At 37.2% G+C, this 22,580-nt stretch overlaps 3 protein-coding genes across 4 annotated transcripts; 2 read left to right on the top strand and 1 right to left on the bottom strand.

Moving 5' to 3' along the window:
• Positions 1–359: 359 nt before the first annotated feature.
• Positions 360–10,056, top strand: LOC132142599 (protein unc-93 homolog B1-like). 2 transcript variants are annotated; one of them, XM_059552592.1, is made up of 14 exons: positions 360–378; positions 697–864; positions 1,857–1,998; positions 2,415–2,568; positions 2,804–2,965; positions 3,927–4,056; positions 4,294–4,387; positions 5,956–6,080; positions 7,195–7,377; positions 7,597–7,870; positions 7,955–8,073; positions 9,085–9,207; positions 9,417–9,686; positions 9,819–10,056. In XM_059552592.1, exons 2-13 carry the CDS (start codon positions 745–747, stop codon positions 9,666–9,668), a joined length of 1,878 nt encoding a protein of 625 aa, XP_059408575.1. In that variant the 5' UTR covers positions 360–378; positions 697–744; the 3' UTR covers positions 9,669–9,686; positions 9,819–10,056. The 2 variants fall into 2 exon arrangements, with proteins under 2 accessions (XP_059408575.1, XP_059408574.1); XM_059552591.1 differs by having other exon boundaries at positions 9,417–10,056.
• A 1,047-nt stretch (positions 10,057–11,103) lies between these two features.
• On the bottom strand, positions 11,104–17,374 carry cryba1l2 (crystallin, beta A1, like 2). Its single transcript, XM_059552598.1, has 6 exons — positions 17,218–17,374; positions 16,785–16,861; positions 15,801–15,919; positions 15,283–15,424; positions 12,643–12,785; positions 11,104–11,739 (listed from the first exon to the last, which is right to left on the bottom strand). The coding sequence occupies exons 2-6, from the start codon at positions 16,851–16,853 to the stop codon at positions 11,592–11,594; spliced, it is 621 nt and encodes a 206-aa protein (XP_059408581.1). The 5' UTR covers positions 16,854–16,861; positions 17,218–17,374; the 3' UTR covers positions 11,104–11,591.
• A 1,579-nt stretch (positions 17,375–18,953) lies between these two features.
• Positions 18,954–22,271, top strand: LOC132142603 (beta-crystallin B1-like). Its single transcript, XM_059552597.1, has 6 exons — positions 18,954–19,085; positions 19,885–19,988; positions 20,228–20,346; positions 20,422–20,554; positions 20,779–20,921; positions 21,744–22,271. Exons 2-6 carry the CDS (start codon positions 19,890–19,892, stop codon positions 21,913–21,915), a joined length of 666 nt encoding a protein of 221 aa, XP_059408580.1. The 5' UTR covers positions 18,954–19,085; positions 19,885–19,889; the 3' UTR covers positions 21,916–22,271.
• Positions 22,272–22,580: the final 309 nt, after the last annotated feature.

Raw genomic sequence — 22,580 nt, 5'->3', positions numbered from 1 at the left:
ACTCAAGTAAAAGGCAGTGTAACTGGTGTGTTGATAGCAATGTTAGTTTTTCCTCATGAAGTTCTTTCACAAACATTGAGCAAGAGAAGCCAAGCAGGCCGTCTTCCAATTGGTTTGTCCTATGTGCATAGCCAACATTTCGAAGCACTACCCCTTTAAGAAAATGGGGAACTAGATAGAAAACTTTCATTTCCTTTTGTTTTTTTATTAATAAACCCTATACGCAGTTGTTCATGAGGCGAAAGTTTAATTGGAGGCTCTAAGCTTAACGTTAGGTTTTAATCTCTCTAGACTTTGCAGCCTTTGCCACTAACGTTATACTAATAGCGTTCCCACTAACGTTATACTTACACTATAGCGTTCATCGTTTCCACTTTGGTGAGTTATTATATTTGCTCTTAGTTAATGCTTAATGTTTACTTCGCCCTGTGTGTTCGTCAGGCTTCACTGCATATACAACATTACCTATAAATTTGTTAAAATGTCGTTGTGTTGACGTCGAATGTAACCTGTGTTACACCTTCCGCCCACAATCCTGGTTTTTGTTGATTGCAGGAACAACTTTATGGAATATTTTATTCAACATTACAATCACACAGTCGCCATAGTTTTCTCTTCTTCTCCCTCTTCTTTGCTGTCACTCATGTTTATTTCTTTTATTTATTTTTTTGAAATCGTCGTTTTTAGCTTTGGGAGCGATCCACCTGCACTACTGCTGTGGTCAGAGAGCAGCGCGGCCGCCAGATGGCAGCAGTGATCACTGAAGATAACGTGTACAGCGAGGCTGAAGTGAACGGCGCGCCCCCTGCTGATGGAGAGGGTCAAGAGCAGCTGCGCGGTCCTGAGGGAAACATCCAGGGACAGGTAGACATGGTCAAAAAGACTGGTTCTTCTATTTCTTCTGCTGTAATGGCGACAAAACAGTTTGAAACGTTTTGTTAATAAATAAATAAATAAACATATTAAATAATTAACCACGGTTAATTTCATGATTCCATTTTATTATTTTTTTCTTCAATAAAAACAGTGGCTTTACATCTTTAATTGAATCCTGAGTTTAATTATTTTAATATAATATAACGTTTATTTTCTGCCTTTTTTTCTTTAAATACTCAGGATTTATATTTGTGAGTTAGATATAATGAGGTACAAGTATATATTTTTACATTTAAAAAAAATAATGAAATATATTATATTATATTTATTACAATATGTTCTTTACAAATAACATTACTGTTGAAAAGTTTTTATTGATTTTGAAATAAGTATTTTAGCTTCACCAAAGTTGCATTTATTTGGTCAGAAATACAGTAAAAATGGGAAATAGAATAACATTTGAAAATAACTGTTTTCTATTTCTCTATATTTTAACATTTAATTTATTCCTGTGATGGCAAAATGATCAGAAATCATTCTAATATGATGATTTTCTGCTCAAGAAATATTTCTTATCAATGCTGAAAACATTGTATTTTTATGGAAACTGACACATTGTTTATTTAATTTTCTTTCAGGATTCTTTGATGAATAAAAACTTCATTTATTTGAAATAAATATTTTTTGTAACATTTTAATTGTCACTTTAATCAATTTAATGCACTGCTGCATAAAAGATTTAATTTCTCTCAGAAAATTTGATTGATTTAAGACATTTTAAAAGTATTGTAAATTATCAGCATAATAACTTGAGTATAATTTGATTCGAAAAATATTGCATTTTACCTCATAAATTGTCTTTGTTCAATTAAAAAAAAACCTGAAACTTTGTCTATGTATAAATGAACAAAAAAAAAAAAAACCCCAATCTTGAATTTTCCGAGTGGTCTCAGACTTCTGGACCTTTCTTCCTCTGACAGGTGGAGGAGTTTCTCGGCCCACATCCTGACTACGATGAGGAGGAGGAGGAGCGCAAGTACTACAGACGAAAGAGGCTGGGCGTAGTGAAGAACGTGGTGGGGGCCAGTTGCGGAGGAATGATCGTCTACAGCGTCTACATGGGTCAGCATTTGCGCATCGCACACCACAGGCACATACAATGATTCAGTCCATGATGACGTCATACTCCTCAAAGTCTGCATGCTGCTTTATAAAAAGATCTTACTCTTAATACGACACTGAGTAGGACTCTACCTATGTCACACTGTTGTATCAGTGTGATTTCATTATGCACTGTCTGCAGTGCATAATGAATATGACATGTTTTGTGGATGGCATACTTCACTGACTCTTCACTCTTCTGGCCATTTTTAGCAAGTTCATTGGCATGCACACACACAAAGATGTCTCATTCGGTCTAAGACTGTGAAATTGAGAAACAGCTGACAAATCTGGGACATCTTGTCACATGCCAAAAAACAAATCCAGGTTTTTGGAGTGTTGTTGTGCATGTTTCATCACGAGCTGTTTCCTTGTAGGTCTGTTACAGATGCAGTTAATTCTGCACTACGATGAGACCTACCGAGAGGTCAAGTATGGCACTTTAGGGCTGGAGGATATCGACAATAAAATGCTGATGGGCATCAACGTTACACCTATTGTCGGCCTGCTCTACACGCCGGTGCTCATTAGGTTGAGTTAATGTCTTTCCTTGCATTTCTGTTTTGCTCGTAATCCTCATGTCACCCACCACCACAATTATTAACAGCTCTTCCTACTGTTCATGTACTGTCCACTTAATGCTTGAGCAGTTTGGGCACCAAAGGTCTTCTCACACCCGTGGTGTAAACTGAAAATGACTTGTGATAATTACAGTCCAGTAATCCCACACCCTTTATTTTCCAATTTAATTGTTTTTCTTTCTCAGATTTCTTGGCACTAAATGGATGATGTTCCTGGCATCAGGCATCTATGCTCTCTTTGTTTCAACCAATTACTGGGAGCGATATTACACTCTTGTACCATCAGCTGTGGCCATTGGTATTGTCATCGTTCCTCTTTGGGCATCACTGGGAAACTACATCACCAGGTGAGTGTGTTCAAAAGCTGAAGATGGATAGAACATGTATACTATTGTTTGAAAGTTTGGGGTTAGTAAAAAAAAATTGTTTTGAAGAAATTGTGTGCTTTAAATTGATCAAAAGTAACAGTAAAGTTAGATTTAAAAAACTTTATATTTAAGAATCCTGAAAAAAGTATAATAAGCATTGCATCAGTTTCATCATTGCTAATATAATAATAAGAAAAAATGTGAGGAACAGATCAGCTTATTATATGATTCATAATATTGCAAAATAAAGCCAAACTGAGGATGCTATTGATTATTGGCCGATATTAAAGATTTTTAAAAAGGTATCAGTCAATATTGGATATATTTTTTGCAGTTACTGGCCATAACATCAAAACAATTACTGGAATTGGTTAATCTGATTCAAGCAGAATTGTAATAGTTGTGAATCCAGTAACGCTTTAGTATAGGGACCGATACTCACTATTAACTAGTTGCTTATTAGCATGCCTATTATGAGCATATTGACTGTGCATTAGTAAAGCATGACCATATTCTACATCCTTAATCCCACCCAAAACCTAACCTTAACAATTCCTAACCATTAATAAGCAGTAAATTAGAAGTTCACTGAGGCAAAAGTCGTAATTAATCTTTTGTTAATAATAAGAACTGGACCATAAAATGAAGAGTGAGCGTGAATCCTCTGTTGTGCAAAATATTCAAAACATAAAAATGGTCCCAGTTCTGCTTGAGAGACTATAACTAAGCAACTTGTAGGTTGATTTCCAATATCGACTCAATCGGCACTAGAAATGCTTAGTCATTATTTTTCAGATTATGCAGCTAGCAGTTCTTAGTTATACCTCCTCACAGATAAACAAAAGCTCACTACTGCGTTATACACTCAGTTATTGAGTCTTTCAGATACAGCTAACTAACTACCCACCCACTCCCACCTCGTTGTTTGTGTGGTTATCAGAATGGCCCAGCAGTATTATGAGTATGTGAACTACAAGGACGAACATGTCCAGGAGCAGAAGAAGCCCCCCAAAGGAGCCTTCCATCCTTACATCATCATTTTCCAGTCTGTATTCTACATTGTTTTCCATGTGAGTAAAGATGAGCCTTTTCGGGCACTCTATTACAAGTTGTAATAATTCACTATTAGTTAACCTGTGATTAGTTGTGTTTTCCCCTTTGCCATTATAACTGGAGTATTAATATGTATTCACAGCTGTGTGTGTGTGTGTGTGTCAATGCCGGCTGCACATGTGGGTTTGTGCATTAACATGCAGCTATTTATGACATTCACTCTGTGCCTCTCTTCTCTCTCTTCTCTCCTGCAGCTGAGTTTCGTGTTTGCCGAGTTCCCCATGGTGCTGTTCCTCAATTACTATCTGAATGATTACAAACACACTCTCTACAAAGTCACTCAGTGCGGTAAAATCCTCTCTCTCGATCCTGTCCCCTTTTAGCCTCAAGCGTCGTTCAGAGATCGAGCAGCTGCTCAGTATGACATTTGCATTCGTTCTCATATCCTTTTATGAAGTTTTCGCATGCTTGATGTATAATGTTGAACTAAGAATAGTCAAAAATGACTTCATGAAGTACTCAAAACTTTAAAAACCGAAGTGCTGCTGCATTCACTGGAGAGACTTTTAAAAAGAGAAAGCTATTCACTGTTTTTTTGAATATTCCTTGAAGTTATAACCCCTAGAAAAATGTCTATAAAACTACCACAACAAATATAAAGTATACGTGGGTATATATATTTATAAGGGAACAACAGGGCATAGAAATCAAAACTGACACTGTGGAAAAACAATATAACACCTCAGCAGCTGTTGCTTGAATGTCAACCAGACTTGCTAGAAAAAAGAGTAACCCAAAGGCAGAAAAAGAACAATCTCAGTATGAGATTCATTGTTATGTTTTTCTAGTAACAATTTTTCTTTCTTTTTCTTATTCTCACCAAGGCTGCATTTATTTGATATACAAAATACAGTATAACATTTTTCTATTTTAATATATTTTAAAATCTAATTTATTCTTTTTTTGGCAGACATTACTCCAGTTTTCAGTGTCAGATTATCCTTCAGAAATCATTATGTTATGCTGATTTGGTGAGATTTTGGTTGAGAAAAAAGAACTGAAACCACACTTTTGAACGACTGGCATTTGAAAACCTTTTTCTATTTTTTTCAGTTCTATAAAACAATATATGTACAGTTCAAAATTAAGACAAAATTGAATGCTATTTCATAAGTAATGTAGTGAACCAGTGGTGACTTCATACATCCATTAAAATTCACTTATTTCTCTAGAATAATATATTTCCAGATGCTACTTTGTTTATTTATTTATTTTTATCTAATTCATTTAAATTAATATATAAATTTTATGTAAAATGGCCTAAGTGTCCAAATGCTTAAGTAAGTGAAATGGTCATTACTTACACTACATTTACTTAATTACACCGAAAAAAGAAATGCAATTCCATTTATCACCAAAGAAAAAAGTAAAAAAAAATAGGATCAAAAAGTTATGTAAGTTTCATGTGTTAATAATGAGAAGATATCTTGCAAAATCAAATCAAATGTGTCAAGAATATTTACAGTTGGAAAAAAAAATGTATTCATTTGGCAATCAGAAACTTCACACTTCTGACATCCTGCAAACTGAGGCATCAGCACATCTGCTCTCCAGGGCTCTGCTGTGTCTGGCTCTTCCTAGCTCTCAGCAGAGATGACGATAAGAGATTGTTTTAAACCAGTGTTTGGAATTGCAAAATAGCCAATAACACCAAATCACCAGCAACACTGCTTGACATGGAAAGACACCCACTGGCCATATAGTAGAGTGATAAATACTGTAAGAAAGAAGCTGTTTGAAGTCTGAAGTCCTTAAATGTATGCATCCAGACCTAAAATGTAATATAAAACAGTCTTGTAGTCTTGTTAGATGCATTATTTTCTCTTGTCTCATATTCTCCTCTCTCTCTTTCTCAGGAGCCTCGGGGAAAGGGGTGATAGAGAATTTAAATAAGACAGTTTTGCACAGCTTGCCTCGCTCTCTGTTGCTCATCGAGGTCGAGAGTGTGCTCATGGGAGCAGCCTTTCTCGCCATGCTCATCGTAAGACTGTCATCATCATCACTATGACGTCACTATCCTCTACATCATCTTAATTATATATATATATATATATATATATATATATATATATAAATTATATTAGTGACTGAAACAGTCTGTAATCAACAGCAATTTGACCTCGATAGTCATTTTACATAGATATTTCATACTGAACCAAATTAGGTTTAAGAAGATTATTTTGTTTTTAGTAAATCAATTGAAATGTTAAAAATGCTATATTTTACCCAAAAATTACAATTATTTAGCCTCATGTTGTTCTGAATCCATTAGATTTTCTTATAACACTTTATTTTAATGTGTCCTTGTTACACATTACATGTATTTACTATAGAAATATCACTAAATTATGTATAATTACAAACAACTAGTAATAAGTATACAAAGAATTATTAAAGTAAGTACATTGGTAAAAAGGATGCATTAAAATAATGAGTGACCGACTTTCTTTAAGAAAAATAATTTCCTTATAATGAAAGTTAACGACTATCAAGCTATAAAATGACAAAAAAGTACCATAAGATTAACATAAAGTGATTCAAACAATGCATGCACTATTTTCCAACAAACCAAAATGTTATCATTTTTCAACTCGATCACATCAGATTTGATGACAATTGTTCATTCATTCTCTGTAAGTTTTCAAGTTGGCCTTAAAGTTTTATCAAAGTACAGTTTTTATGTGTAGATATGTACTATAATATTTTAACAAAAAAAGTCTACCACATTAGTACATAACACAAAGTGGAGGGAAAAAATGGTGCAGAGTAATGGCGCAATAATTGCTTACTATTTAAATAATAATTATTAAAGATCACAATAATACATAAGTAAATTTTGTTTTGAATTAATAACATTTGACATCACTTACCTAAAAAGGTGTCTGAAAATCTTGCTCTTTGGTTTCATACCCACAAAATATATTTTGGACTGTTCCTCATACAAACTTGGTTCATGTGGTTTAAATATAGTGCACGAGTGGTAAGAACTACTTGTAATTCATCAAACTTCACCTTTCCTGTTCCATGTTAAACTAGAATTTGAATCTTGGCGTGAACTCTCCCTTTTAACAGTGTGCTGCAAATGTTCCTAACAGTTCCTGGTGTTGTGTGGAGCTGCGTATCGGCCCACTGAGGAAATTGACCTTCGCAGCATTGGCTGGGGGAACATCTTCCAGCTGCCCTTCAAGCACTTACGAGACTACCGTCTCCGTCTGCTCTGTCCCTTCTTCATCTTCTCTGGTTTTGAAATGCTCTTCGCCGTCCAGGGAATCATTCTGGTGAGAAAAAATTGACTGTGTAGCTGAAATACACAAGTAAAATTTGAATACCAAAAGTCACAGTATTAGCTCTCAGCACTGAGTAATTTTAAGCTTAATAAGACATTGCCATTCTTCAATATTAAGCACCTAGGATGAAGCAGGATGCTGCAAGTAAGCCAATTTGCCTGGTACATTACCTAAACAGATGATCTCTCTTTCTGTGCTTGTCTTTCTCAGTCATATGGAGTGTGTACAGTAGGGATGGAGAAGCTGTGGTTGTTAGTTATGGTGTATGGTTTGTCATCCTCCATCTGTTCGGGCCTGGCCCTGACGCTGCTGCGCTTGCCCAGACAGATTATTCTTCTGGTGGGTGCCTTTGTGCACTTTGTGCTAATCATAACCCTTATGTGCTGGTCGCCCCAACCACGAGAGCCCAGCTATCTTCCATATCTGTTGGTGCTCTCAGCCCTGTGGGGTCTGGGCACTGCGCTCAACAAGACTGGACTGAGCAGTGAGTACAAATCCCATTTACACCTTAAGCTTACACCCATTTCAGAAAGACATAAATTATATGACATAACATTGTTGTGTGTAGCTCTGCTGGGGATGCTGTATGAAGACAAGGAGCGATTAGACTTTGTTTTTACCATCTACCATTGGTGGCAGGCCATTGCCATCTTCATCGTCTATCTTTGGTCTGCATTGCCTATGCGGGTAAAGCCTTTAATTTTTGTAGGTCTGATTGCATACCTTGCATAACAAGACACTAGACCAGAAAAACATTTGCTTCAAATGTTCAGTTATGTCAAGCATGGTTCCAACATGTCACCCAAACAAATTTTTCCTTACAGTTGCTTCAGTTAAATCTCAGAAACCATAAGCATTAATATTTTTAGCAAAAAAAATCTATATATATATATATTAGAAAACTATGTTTTGAATGACTCACTGATTCAAACAAGTATTCGAAGAAGTGTTTAAAGTTTTCCAGTCATTTCAATAGGGACCTACATGATCGGGGAATTTTGATTTGATCGGACGAATGATTTCCCCTCTACATATTTCACATCGAGTTCAGTTGGTAATGCGAATTTTGTGACACTGGTCAATAGACGGTTGTTTGGTTCGAAATTGACCTCTATGTGAGTTGTGCTTTTTATATCACTAAACTATTGACAGTTGGGAATGGACCTTTTTTTCACAAAATGTCACTAAAGTGACCACAATTTAACTTGTTGAAAACAATCGATGCATAAAGATTTTTAGTTTGTGAATTGTACATCACACTGTTATTGAGTGCAGAAAACACTTATATCTGATGAAAACACATTCAACTTTTTGTGATGTCTCCGTCTGGAGTTCTTTCTAAAGGTGCGGTCACATTAGCGATTTTGCAGCAAAAAAAAGAGTAGCAAAGTAATGTATGAAGCACTGCACTGCTTACAGAGAAGTTACTTCAAACCAAGCAGCTTTCTGTTGTCCATTTGCATGACCAACAAACATTGCGAAATCTGTGTTCGGGTCTTTTTCACTCTTGCACAAATCTACTGACAGCACAGATTCCATTGAAACGACTGGATTTTGTTTATGAAAGTCGTGCTAAGCAACAGTATATGGGACCGTACCTCAGTATGTGGAGATGTATGCACATTTTTTGTTTACATTAATCGGTGTTTAAAAATAGTGATTAAGTCAGCTGCACATTCTCTCTGGTCTCTTTTTAAGGCAAAGCTTGGACTCCTGTTGCTGAGTCTCATAGTGGCATCTTTCTGCTACGTGCAGATGGAGCGTCGCCTGGCCAAGAAAATTCCGTTCAGGTTGCCACGGATTCCCCGTCCACGACACAAGGTAATTCAGCTATTAATGTGTCTGTGTGGGTCTGTGTGGGCTTTAAAGTGTTTTTCTAAAAGAAATAGCCTGTTAGTGTTAATAGTAGAATACATTTATTCTGTAAAATATAAAAAAAAAAGTTTCCAGGTTCAAAACAACTGCATTGGCAGAACCTGTCGATTACCACAGACAATAATTTTGACTCATTACTATCCTATTCCTCAAAGGTCAAAGGTTACCGATACCTTGAGGAAGAAAATTCGGATGAATCCGACACGGACCTGAGTGATGTTGATGATGATGAGAAAGATGAGGATGAGAGAGAGTTGGTTGAGGAGGACAGAAATACAGACGATGATTCCCAGGGTTCACCGGGACCGGAGAGGAGCAGGGTTAGGGACCGCAGGAGGAAAAACGACAACGCTGCCTACGAACAGGCAGGAGAGAGAGAGGACTATGTCCACCACACGAGGGACTAGAAAAAGAGAGGTGAAAAGGTGTGAGGAGATTGGAACGAGATGAGATGATGTTGTAAAATACTGAATAGCCAGATTGAAAGAGAAGCGATGGTATAGGAAACATTTACTCTCTTTTATATTAAATAAGACTTTTTTTTTTCCTTTGGAAAGGAAAAGTGTGGGCCACCAATGAGAAATTGGAGGTCAGAAACTGGTTCACAGTGAAAAAAAGAAGTGAACCAAGCATTTTATCGAAATGGGAAGTGAAAAGAGGAAACTGTAGATACCTTGTAAGGTTAGGTGGTTTTTGTTGCCATAGAAATGGATATTTTCCATTTTGAACTTGGTCAAGGCGATGTGCTCGTGCTGTGTATTTCATTCTGATTCCTTTCTGTGCGCTGTAATTATTTATCCAATACATATCGGTTTTCCTCATTGGAACCGAAGAACCAAATTTCTCTCCATTTAAAAGTGTTACATTTAATTTTCATTTATGTTATAAGAGATATATTTGCAATAAACATAAAATAGAAGATATATGATAAAACATGCTGATTTTGCCACTTTTAGAATGTTTTTAACCAGTGTTTGATGTGCTAGAATGTGAACGCGATTGATCCAATGATACTGCACTTCATTTATTTAGTGTACAGTTAGTGTACAGTATGCCATGTTTCTCTTTAATCTGCATTGGATTTTAAAGTAATTTTATGCAATTATATTCTCATAAATATAACTGAGAATATACTGTTCACACATAATTAATTTCTGCAATCCACTGTGCTGGGTTTCCATAGGTTGTTTGTTTTTTGCACTAGATGGACTTGTTTGAGCATTGCACTTGTGTATTTTGTATGAGATGCAGGGCAATAGAGTGAACACATTTTTACACAACTGTAGCTGCATTTTATTTTAGTTTTTCACATTTACCACTGTTCAGGTGAATTTTCACAGGTAAAATAAATTTTTTCAATAGGAATCCATACGACTGAAAATTTTGTGTGAGGGTGAAAGATTTTTCCAAGCAGATTCTGAAACTGATTCAAGTTGGTCACATTGACAAACAAAAAGTTGCTTGGGTTGTGTGAGATGTTGCAAAAGATGCAAGACTAACCCAAAGTACCAGCCAAATATGTAGCACATCATGTTTACATAAATGGTGGGATGCAATAGTGCATTCTCTGTGAACTGCCCCATGTGAGTTTGGATTTCAGACAAATAGAGTAATTGAGCATGCATTGACGCTAAAGTACGATTTCCCTTTTTATTGACTTATTGCTCTGAAAAATGGGAAAAGCAATAATAATATTTTTAGTGTAGTGATTTGCAGGTGTTTCACGTCTGTTGTAATAGTGTTTTTTAACATGATTTATATATATGTAGTCTGAAATCTTGAGTGTAAAATGATGAGTGCTGTTACAATCTTTTTGAGAACAGACGAAAAGAGAAAAGATGCTAGTTTGAGGTGAGTATGCATTTATTAGTAAACCTCTCCTCAGAATGCTTTAACACACACTCCCATCTGTCCCCATATGGCACTCAAACGTCACAGAGACGTGACATGTTTGCATATACAGGTACACATCTTCTCTTGATTGACAGATTTTTACTCTCCAGTGTCCCCCACTATTCTTCTGTTGTATAGAATATTACTCTCTTATGAATATTTTTCATACATGCTACTACTTTACCTTGGATCACATGTGGGGATGTATATGCATTTATTAATGTGAGCTAGTGCATTTTCTTGAACGAGAATTGATGTGTATCTGTACATGTGTAGATTTTTTTTTTTTCATCTTTTACAAGAGTACCATAAGTGGAAATTATGTGCAACCAGTGAAGGTCTTACAATTTGCCACACTGCACCTCATAAAGTGACTGCTTCTAGAATGACTGGTGTGACTCTGCACGCTTTCCATTTCCTTCTATTCGCCTCAGGCATTACTGCTGGATTCTGCGGATGGACTGGATCTGAGGGGTCTGGCAGTGGGAGCCCCAGTCCCTCCAGTGCTGATAGTCTCCGCTGTGCCTGTCACACTCCATAACGTACTGCTGTCCTCGATAGCCAGGGTACTCATAACACACAAAGCTGCAGGGAAACAGAAAATGACAGGAAATGTGGAGGAGATAAAGCGACTGAATACAATATGACAAGCTGTGGAAGGGAATTAAATAGGTTTTTTAAGAGAAAGCAACAATCTTGAATTAATAAATTCAGCTGGATTCTAATGTGCATTAGAAATGTAAGTAACATCTTAGTTTAGGGACCAATTCTCACTATTAACTAGTCGCTTATTAGCATGCATTTTACTAGCATATTAACTGTTTATAGATACTTATAAAGTATACATATTGTGCATTACCATATTCTTTGTCCCTTAATCCTACCCAATACCTAAACTTAATAACTACCTTCCTAACTATTAATAAGCGCTAATTAGAAGCTTACTGAGGCAAAAGTCTTAGTTAATAATGAGAATTGGACCATAAAAATAAAGTGTGACTGAAATGGAAAACTTAAAATAGTCATAATTAGACTTTTGCTTGCCTATACCCCACGGGAGTATGGGATGTTTTTCTCCTGTTTTATCACCTAACAGATGAAAACTGCAAGCCCTTCTTCCATGTACGGTATAGTAAATTATCACTGGGTTAAATGATCAGTTTCTGTGATGACATGCACTGAAATGTTGATATAACATCATTACATAACCGATGTGGCAGTCACAGGTACAGTATTGCTGTTATGTGAATGCGTCTGATGCACCAAGCGAGGCATGTGCAGTCAAAGAAACATAGTATGTTACACTGGAGTGTATTGTGAAAGCAAAAACATTAACACTTCGCAAACACAAGATCTAGATGCTATGAGCCAATGACACAGATGACTGTGTTGTAAGTGTATTGTCAGCACAGCTGTTAAGCCTGAGAAATGTGCAGTTCAGGAGAACAGTAGTTTGGCACTAATGGTGTTTTGTCGACTGTTACTCACGCGCCACACTGCACATGCATGGAGCCCACTTGCTTGTCACACCAGCCCATGGCCTGAAGAGAGGGGTAATCGTCACACAGCTCTACATTGCGGCCCAGGAAGTTCTCCTTCTCATAGATGACCATGTGACTGCTCTGGTGGTCCTACAAATGGAAGGAACAGTGGAGGAAGGAAGAAAAAATAACAGTGTGGTTTTAATGATAGATACTGTCTGCTTGAATGAAGTTGAGCACTTCAAAAGCACTAAAAACATAACATTCACCATCACTCTCCGTTATATTTTTCTTACAGCTGCAATGCTGTCAAGTTTTATGCTAGGGTGTTCTATAGGGGGTTTATATACGGTTTCTAACAAGTTTGGGTGCATTTATATCCAGTTGCTAAGGTGTTTTTCCTGTTGCTGCACTCAAAAATAAAGCGACCAAATGGGGTTTTCACAGAGAGCCACGAAAGAAACATTCTGGGTTCCCCAAAGAGCCCAGAGAGTTCTTAAAAAAACATTTCTTAGCGTGAGAACATTTTAAGAAGCTGAAGAACCTTTTTCCACTTGATTTAACCTTTTGTGCAATGGAAAGCTTCCATGGATCTTCGTGGAACCATCAGTGCCAATACAGAAACGCAGAGGTGGGTAGTAACGAGTTACATTTACTTCGTTACATTTACTTGAGTAATTTTTTGGGGTAACTAATACTTTTCGGAGTATATTTAAAGATGGGTACTTTATACTCTTACTTGAGTAAATTTTGGGGGGAAAATCTGTACTTTTACTTCGTTACTGTGGGCGACGCTCCTCTCATTACTTTATCTTAATGCAATAAATGTTATAACTGCTTCAGTTTATTCCAAACGCGCCGTCTACTTTTCTCTGGGCAATGAGCGATGCCCATTCGCGAATGATTCATTCTTTTGAGTCAACTCTGTTCAAAGGCTTGATCAAACCAATTGGCAAACGAGTGAATTGGTTCATGAATCAGTTTGAATGATTCGTTCAGTTTCCTGCCGCACGCGCTGAGCGTCTGAAGTGGTTCACTCGGAGTTGTAACGTTTAACATCAGCAGCGTTGAAAACGTGGCTATGAAACTGCACTGAATTGAAAGCAGATCTGTAAAGATTATTATTTGCTAGCGATGGAGATCCTTATTAGATGAACACCGCGTGTACTGTCTACTGTTTAACAGGTAATAACTTGGGCTACATTCGATTACAGTACACGATACCACTGTGACATTAGTTTGTTGTACGTGTGTGGCTTATAACAGAGGGGAGTCAAGTTGAATGCAGCTTCCAAAAGACAAAACATAGCCGATTAAGATTTTATTAATATTAATACAAACACACCGGTGAGAGTACGTTCAGCAAGTCATATCATCAGCTGCTAAATTCAGATCTGTGATCGCTTGCTGGCGCTGAGCCAGAGACAGACGCGTTTTTACAGCACTGCGCATTATAACCAATCACACATGATTATTTTGAGCTTATTAAAGCATTGGCCAATCAGAGGTGTTCCGATGAGTCCTCGCTAAAATTCCGGTTCTTCCTTCACTCGCTCGCTGACTGGGGACTTCTTTCTGGCGAATTCTCTCAGAAACAACAAACTTTAAAGTGCAGATGTGTGTACGAATCTTTAATTAAGATATTGATTTCACAGTGTTAACAGTTTCAGTGATTTTAATGGGAGTTTCTGAGAGTGATTGAAATCTAGACTGTCAGTGAAAATGATCTTTAATAATGTAAATGTTATTTGCTCTTTTTCTGAACAATTAAAGATTAGTAGCAATATTTATATCACATTAACTTTCAATGTTAAATTCACATTTAATATAAAGTCAGTCGTATTAAAAATATGTTATGGCATGACACCTATATCTGTTACTTAAGTAAACAGACAAGCTTTTATAATAAATTACATAAATTGGAGTAAAGGCTGATGAAATATATACATTTATACACACACACATACATTACATACATTTTATCTATATATCTAAATAAAAATAGGCTCAGTACCCTGATAGCACACGTACATCTCAGAGACGTCTATTTGACGTCTGCATTTATATCTACAAGAGTATTTTTCACAGTGTTTGCTCATTTGCAATACGTCTATAGGACATTTCCTTTTAGATGTCAAATAGATGTCTATAAGATGTCTTTAAGATGTTTATGATTTAGAATGTATGTAAAACTGACATCTGAAAGACGTCTATCAGACGTTTGTAGACAGCAGATGCTTTCCAGATCATGAGATCTTTAACAGACATCTTGCAGTGTACGTGTGCTATCTGGGTATATATGACCCAAAGTAACTAGTAACTAACTACTTGAGTAGATTTTTTATCCGATACTCTTTTACTTTTACTCAAGTAACTATTCAAGACTAGTACTTTTACTTTTACTTGAGTAAATATTTCTAGAAGTACTTTTACTTTTATTTGAGTACAGTTTTGGGTACTCTACCCACCTCTGCAGAAACGTTCGTTTTAAGTGTTCACTGTATGTGGTTGTTTAACCAAAAGACTGTATGATATTCTGAGATATGGCTCAGTGAGATGTCCTCACTTTGTTTTATTATCAGGAAAAAAAATGTCCAATTTGAGAATAAAAGACTCTCAATGCATCCGAATGTGCTCGCACACTCACAGCGCTGCAGATGGGGCGCAGTGACATCATCCACTCCACATGGTAGCCCAGACTGCCGCTATAGGCGTCCCAATGAGGATATTCTCCTTTTTCCAGGACAAACTGCTGCCCCTGGAAGTCATGGTGCTCGTATCCCAACCAGCTGCACATAATAAAGGAGAATTTAATATTTAAAAAGTACTTACAAGAGGGTTGAGGTATATATGATGTTTTGTTTTCATTAAAAAAATGCATGTGTTAAGGTATTATAATAAGCATTGTGCCCATATTGTGGGAATATTTTTTATTTATTTTTTGCCTTCGTTTTTCTTCCTCTGATTCACCTACAGGAAGCAATTCTCAAGTAATCTTAAAGCATCCCAGTCATTTTCATAATTAATTGGAAAGCACACTTCTCAACACACATTGTAAATAATCTCAGGATGAAACACTCAAAAGTTTTCAAAAATATCTAAAACTGTAATTTCCTAACTAACTGGCAAGATTTTGCAATCATTAACACAGAGTGGGCGACTCACGCGCCGCTCTCCACACGGATAGAGCGGATGTTGTCAAACCCACGCTCCTGGATGTTGCGGCACTCTGAGGTGAGCTCCTGACATTTGCCTTGGAAATGCTCCTGCTCGAACACGGTCACCTGACAAACACACACATGCACATGCCACAACTTCTAATTTGGGGAAATGTCTCTCTTCTACACACACAACCACTGGCCTCCTCTCATTTCATTATGCCCTCTATATTTTAAAGGGATGGTTTACTCAAAAATGAAAATTCTGCTATGATTTACTCACCCTCAAAGTGTTCCAACCCTGTATGAATGTCTTTTTTTTCTTTCTCTCTCTTGAACACAAAAGAAGATGTTTTGAAGAATGTGGGTAACCAAACAGTTCCCCACTGATTTCAATAGTATGAAAAAAATGGTAGCACTTTATTTTACAGTCCTGTTCCCCATGTACATACTATGTACTCATTATAGTAATTTCAATAACTATGTAATAACTAGGTACTTACCCTGAACCCTACCCCTAAACCTAACCCTACCCCATGTAGTTACCTTGTATTACCAGAACTTTCTTAGATAAATACACTGTAAGTACACTATAAGTACATGTAAGTACACGTACTGTAAAATAAAGTGCAACCAAAAAAATAGTATGTTTGGTTACCTACATTCTTCAAAACATCTTCCTTTATGTTCCAGAGAAGAAAGAAATTTGTATTGGATGGAACAACTAAAGTTGTTAATTTCCGGCTGAACTATCCCTAAATAATCCAGAATTCTTCTCATGCTTCTGCACATAATAACAAGAAGCAGCAGCAGCTACCGTCCACAGAGCATTCATCTATAAAGTCTCAAAATCAATATCTAAGCAGAGGATCGTTTGTTACATTATTGACAGTTTGGCCCCTGTTTCTCACTCTCAGACAAATAATCAATAGCTTGTTTCTCACTACTTCATTGTTCTTCTCACTTGAGAGAAAGAGTGTAAGGTTTTTACCTTAAAGCAAGGAGGCATGTCTATTCCAGCAGTGGATGGGTTTGTTTGGATATTAGTAACTTTGTTCATCTTCTTTCCTGCACAAGAGTGAAGGCTGAAAACATCTTCAAATGTATCTGACAAACGTTGGGAGATAGTTTCATACAAACATATTGTTTGACTTGTACATCTGGGCGTTTTGGGAAATCCTACTGCTAATGGAATTGCTATCATATATATACACACACATTTAATGTTTACATTTAAAAACATTTTGGTTGTATCCTACACAATTCTGGCCAACAATTTTCCATGACCGCTCATTTGATGCTGGTCACATTTTGTTAATAAGCAACAGCCAATGCAATTTAACGTCATTAGCTGTTAGAAATTAATTGATATTTTTTTCATAGGTAAAACCCTCATCCAATCTATTAATCTAAATGTATCTTACCTTAAATCTCCACCTGTCCTATTTTACAGCGATGCTCGTCGGTGAGGAGGAGTTTTTAGGATTATTTGACGCTTCTATTTTATAGCGACTATCAACGCTGGGTGCACGTCGCGACGCTGAAATTGATGGAAGGGTCTGTGAGGGAGTGTGTGGTTTGTGTGTTTGTGAGATCATTGTCTTTATTGTGAGTCCAGAGTTGTGGAGGATTTTGCGCCGTCAGCGCACTGGATTTGATGGAGCCGTGAGCGTGCGCGCGCGCCCGTGGTTCTTGTGAATGCAGACGCATTGATTTGCACAATGGAGCGCAAGCGGCTGGATTCATATCGGTCAGCACTGTGCATCGTATGCTACACAATGAGCGGCCTATATGTGGAGAATACAGGGATTTGACACACTGCAGTGAACGTCCACTCTTTCAAAGCTCCAAGAAACATGTCTGTAGTTTGTCTGCTGTCTGAAGGTTTGGAAGACAGCCACGACAGTTTAGTACTTTTTAGAAAGCTCCACCATGGCGAATTCACGAATACATATTTAGGAATAGCCATATAAACATTGATTTGTTAAGCTTTTTTTGTGATTTATATATATATATATATATATATATATATATATATATATATATATATATATATATATATATATATATATATTTCACTTTGAGGTTTAGAATAATAAGTAAATTTAAGGACCCCCCCCCCCTTCTTTTCTGTTTTACAGAAATATCGTAACTTAGAATTGTATCTGTGCAATAACCATGGTAATTATACTTAGGAAATATAACTTTTTCTGAACTGAGAAAGATTCTGTAATACAACCAGATCTTTTCCCTTAATAATCCAGCATATTAGACAAATTAATCAGTATTATCAGTTAACCAGACTTTAGGATGTAGTGTTGCCATAAGAACACATACTGGCTGCTCCTCATTGTCCTTATATGACCCATGGCCCATAACCCATGACCCAGAAGTGTTAAGGTGACGGGAATGTGGTGTAGAATAGATTACTAGCTCAATGTTTACTGAATACTAATGCCGTTTATAATGCATGAAAAATAGTGGAATATAGGAATTAAGGAATTCAGCAAGTTGTCCTCTTGAAAATGCACTTATTTGATTTTGAAACTTTCATAGTTGGCAGCATGGCTGCCAGAGTTTTAACACAACATATGGGCGGCATAAACAGGTTATTGTACTTTATAAATGAGACAAAAACAAACATTTATTTGCACCAAATTAGCATGCTTTTTATTTGTAAAAAAATCATAAATTCAGTGTATGTTTGGAAATTTGCCAAGTCTTCAATTTGGCGCCTGATGGTTTGGATTTGGCCTGATGGTGTTCCATTACACTGACAAATGTGATTCTGTTTTATCAATTTTAGTGTGCTGCGGAAGCAGGCTAATGTAGTTTTTAAATGAGATAAAACCATAATGCTGGCATAAAATATTCCAAACTAAACCTTCTCTTAGGTATCTTTGTTGTTCATCACTGACAAATGGTATTTTACAGGAAGTACAAGAAAGTAAGTATTGCAGTGATGGTGTTTAACAGCTTGTATTTTGTCATCAGATTGTAAAGTTTCAGGACTAGACACACACAGACAAAAGGTAAGTTTTTAAGATTATAAAAAGGATTTATGGGTTTGAGAAATAAGTATACTCTCTCTGTCTCTCTCTCTCTCTCTCTCTCTCTCACTCTGTTTGATGATGGGGTGATTTCTTTTCTGTGTGTGGGTTGGTGAGCTCAGCAAGTTTGTTTCTGTGGGCCTAATCCCCCCATGCTGGGCGCCAGCCTTTAAAAGGGACACATGTTTGCTTTCAATACACACGCTGATTGAGACAGAGAGCGGCTACTGACTAACACACAGGTAAGAGACTAGGGTCTGTGAGCAAAAACAAACTGGGAGAGAGTTGATCCCACATCTGGTGGCATAGTTTACAGCAAGGAAACTCCAGCATGGGCTTGTGTAAGAATATTTCTAACAGCTATGACACATTAGTCACCAGTAGAAGCCAATTAAAATGTAATCCTTTTGTGAGCATAGCACTTTATTCATCTTCTGGGTGAACCGTAACCTTTTTGTCACAACAGAAAAATGAATACAGAAAAGAAAAGAAAAAAGCTGCGGATATGAAGACAGAGAGAGATAGGGTGAATTAAAGGAGGTTTGTTAAATAAAATATAAAAATGCAGTACAAAATGATGTGGGGTTTTATTTATTTATTGAACACACAGTATCCAATATAAATTACTGTTCATTCTTTAGGTGTTAATGTAAAAATGTTACTTTTGAAGCCTTGTGAGAATCGGGGGCCAGTCTAATTTAATATCTTATGCAAATATTTTGAAGAATTGTATTATTTGGCTTAAACTATATTAAATTGTACCCCTTTTGTGATATATTTGTTAATTAGTCATCCTAGGCAAGTTGTTACGTATGAGCATCGCACGTCTGTAACACTATTGTGTAAGCGTTTCAAAGTAAGTGGGTGAAGAATTCATTCAAAGGCTATAAATGGACTCGATTTGTTGGAATGGGATTCATTACTTGCTTTGAGCAATATTTAGCAATTCACATCACTACATGTCCAACAATAGTTATTTCCAGCAAGAAGGCTGCTAATTATTCACGTTTCTCCACACATACATATGCTCTCTTTTGGTAGTCATCATGTCCACTGGTGGAGAGAAGTCCAAGCCTGCCTCCCAGCCTGATGGGAAGGCTGCTCAAATTCAGAAGAGAACCGAGATGGGCATGGGAAACTACAAGGTACTTACTGGTACCATTTTTACAGATGCATAAAAGTTGCATATGATGACTGATGAAAGGTACATGATGGCATCAGCTGTGTGAAACTGTGTATCAATTCAGTTTCCATAGAAATAGATGTGGGAGTTGTACATATGCTTTATTTTTAAGATAAGCTCAACTAAAAACTTTTTTTTTAATTTATAGTTGCATAACAAGCAAAACTGACCTGATTTTCTTCTCCTTTTTTATTCTCTCAGATGTATGTGTATGATCAGGAGAACTTTCAGGGCCGCATGATGGAGATCTCCAATGAGTGCATGAACGTGTGTGAAATGGGAATGGATAGAGTGCGTTCCCTCCGCGTGGAGTGCGGCCCGTGAGTTTTCCTGTGATACATATGAGCGACTTACCAACTGTCCTGTATTTCAATACTTCATGTTCTTTTATTTAGTTGGGTGGGTTGGGAGCAGATGAACTTCTGTGGAGAGATGTACATCTTGGAGAAGGGTGAGTACCCCCGCTGGGACTGCTGGAGCAACTGCCACAGGAATGACTACCTGCTGTCCTTCAGACCTGTCAGAATGGTATTCATTCCTTTTATACATTAGACACATTTCTGGTTTTGTTTTTAGCATAATCATTAAAACATTATTCATTGAGTCATGGTTGCTGATTCTGGAATGCGAGTTTAATTCCTGTTCCCAGCCTGTCCTGGCTAAAGATAAGCTGAAAAAAACAAAACAATGTAATCATATGCATTTATTAATGACATTCTACCTTGATCTTCTCTTGCTTGTGCTCCTCACAGGACCCAGAAAAGCATAAGATCTGTCTTTATGAAGTTGGTGATTTCAAGGGTCGTAAGATGGAGATTATCGATGACGATGTTCCCAGTATGTACACTTTTGGCTTTACCGACCGTGTCGGCAGCATCATGGTCAGCTGTGGCACGTAAGTGATCTCTCATCAAAGAAATCTGAGTAGACTGTGATATCTGAACATAAAAATGATAACTCAACATAAAAAATGTATTTGATAGGAGGGAAATTTGAAGTCTGTGATCTTCCTAAATCCACTGAGTTTAAAACTGAAATTTGTAGGTTTTTTGTGTTAAAACACTTTCTTCTAGGTACAAGCGTACAAAAAATGTGAGGCTGGGAGGATGTGGTGTTAGCCCCAAAATTCTGCAAAACATAAAATAGTTAAGAATGAGACTTGCATTAACCTCGATACTGTATTAATACTCCTAATATCAAACATTAAAATCTGAATAATTCAGATTTTAAACCACACTATATTATGAGGTGGTGATTTTGTATGTTTTCATACAATATGAAAACATATGATTTTTAGAAAAAAGCTAATTTAGGGATCCCCTCCACATAACACATACACATAACCGCCATTGTGGTGTAAACAGATCATACAAATGAAACTGAAACAAATTCATACAAAGTAGCCACCAATATGCCAAAACGTCGAATACTTACCATGAGATGGTGTTACTCCGACAGTGGTAGACTTTCTGGAAACCCATTTGAAAGCAGTCTTTACTTTTGTCTTACATTACAAACTTCGGTTTTCATTTTCATTATTACTCGACCTAGATAAACTAACAGCATTAAAGCTACTAATATTTCAATAAAATAATTTCCAGTGTGGTAGTTTTCATAAAATAATACTAAAAATAGGCTCTTCTTCATTTTTAGTCCTGTACTTCAGTTTGATTCATTCTCTATGTTTGTTTGCCTTTCCTCTCATTTCTTGTCTTAGTTGGGTGGGCTACCAGTATCCTGGTTACCGTGGCAGCCAGTACCTGCTCGAGAAGGGCGACTACCGTCACTTTAATGAGTACGGTGCCCGTCATCCCCAGTTTCAGTCCGTCAGGCGCATCCGGGACATGCAGTGGCACCCAGACGGCTGCTACACTATGGCCACCAAGTGAGGGCTAGGGAGGACGAGAAAGAGAGGAAACAGGGGAGAGAGAAGGAGAGGAGGAGGAGAAGATGAAGGAGGGGGTGGGGGCAGGGCCAAGAAGGAGAAGAGGAGCGCACCACCCATATGAGTCATCCTGGGAAGGGAAAAAGGAGAGAGGGATGGAGGTCAGTCAGGTATGGGGAGCAGCTTGGCAGACAAAACCTCATCATGTGGCAGTTGATATCAGATGAAAGCATGGTTTTTCTTCCCCACCCTTCTTTATTTTCTCTAATCGTCACCTCTTCTCCCATCTTCTTTCTTCCCTCTCCCTCCTCTTCCTCATCCTCCATTCATTTTCCCCTGTAGAACTCAGTCCATCACAAAGAGCTTTAACTAATGCCTGGCTCGTGGGGGTCAGGAATAATGATTGACAAGGGTGGGTTGGGTTTGGGGTGGGGTGGGGTGGGGGATCAATGGGTGGCAGAGGGAGGGGTGTTTTGGCCTTAAGGCCATGTAAAACCTCCACATCCTTTTGGAACGGTAATAAAAGCGACACCTGTGACCATTGTTGCTTGTTATCAATGCTGATTATCTGTGTCCATGCGGGCTTTTTATTTTTACCATCAGTATGTCAGGCCTCTCATATCACCAAAATTCAATCCACTATTTAATAACTAGAAGAGAAAGACATGG

Source organism: Carassius carassius, chromosome 6 (genome assembly GCF_963082965.1).
Source record: "Carassius carassius chromosome 6, fCarCar2.1, whole genome shotgun sequence".
In the NCBI taxonomy this organism is placed as follows: Eukaryota; Metazoa; Chordata; class Actinopteri; order Cypriniformes; family Cyprinidae; genus Carassius; species Carassius carassius.
Note: the sequence above shows the minus strand (reverse complement) of the source record. Positions and strands in the feature narration are given on the sequence as shown.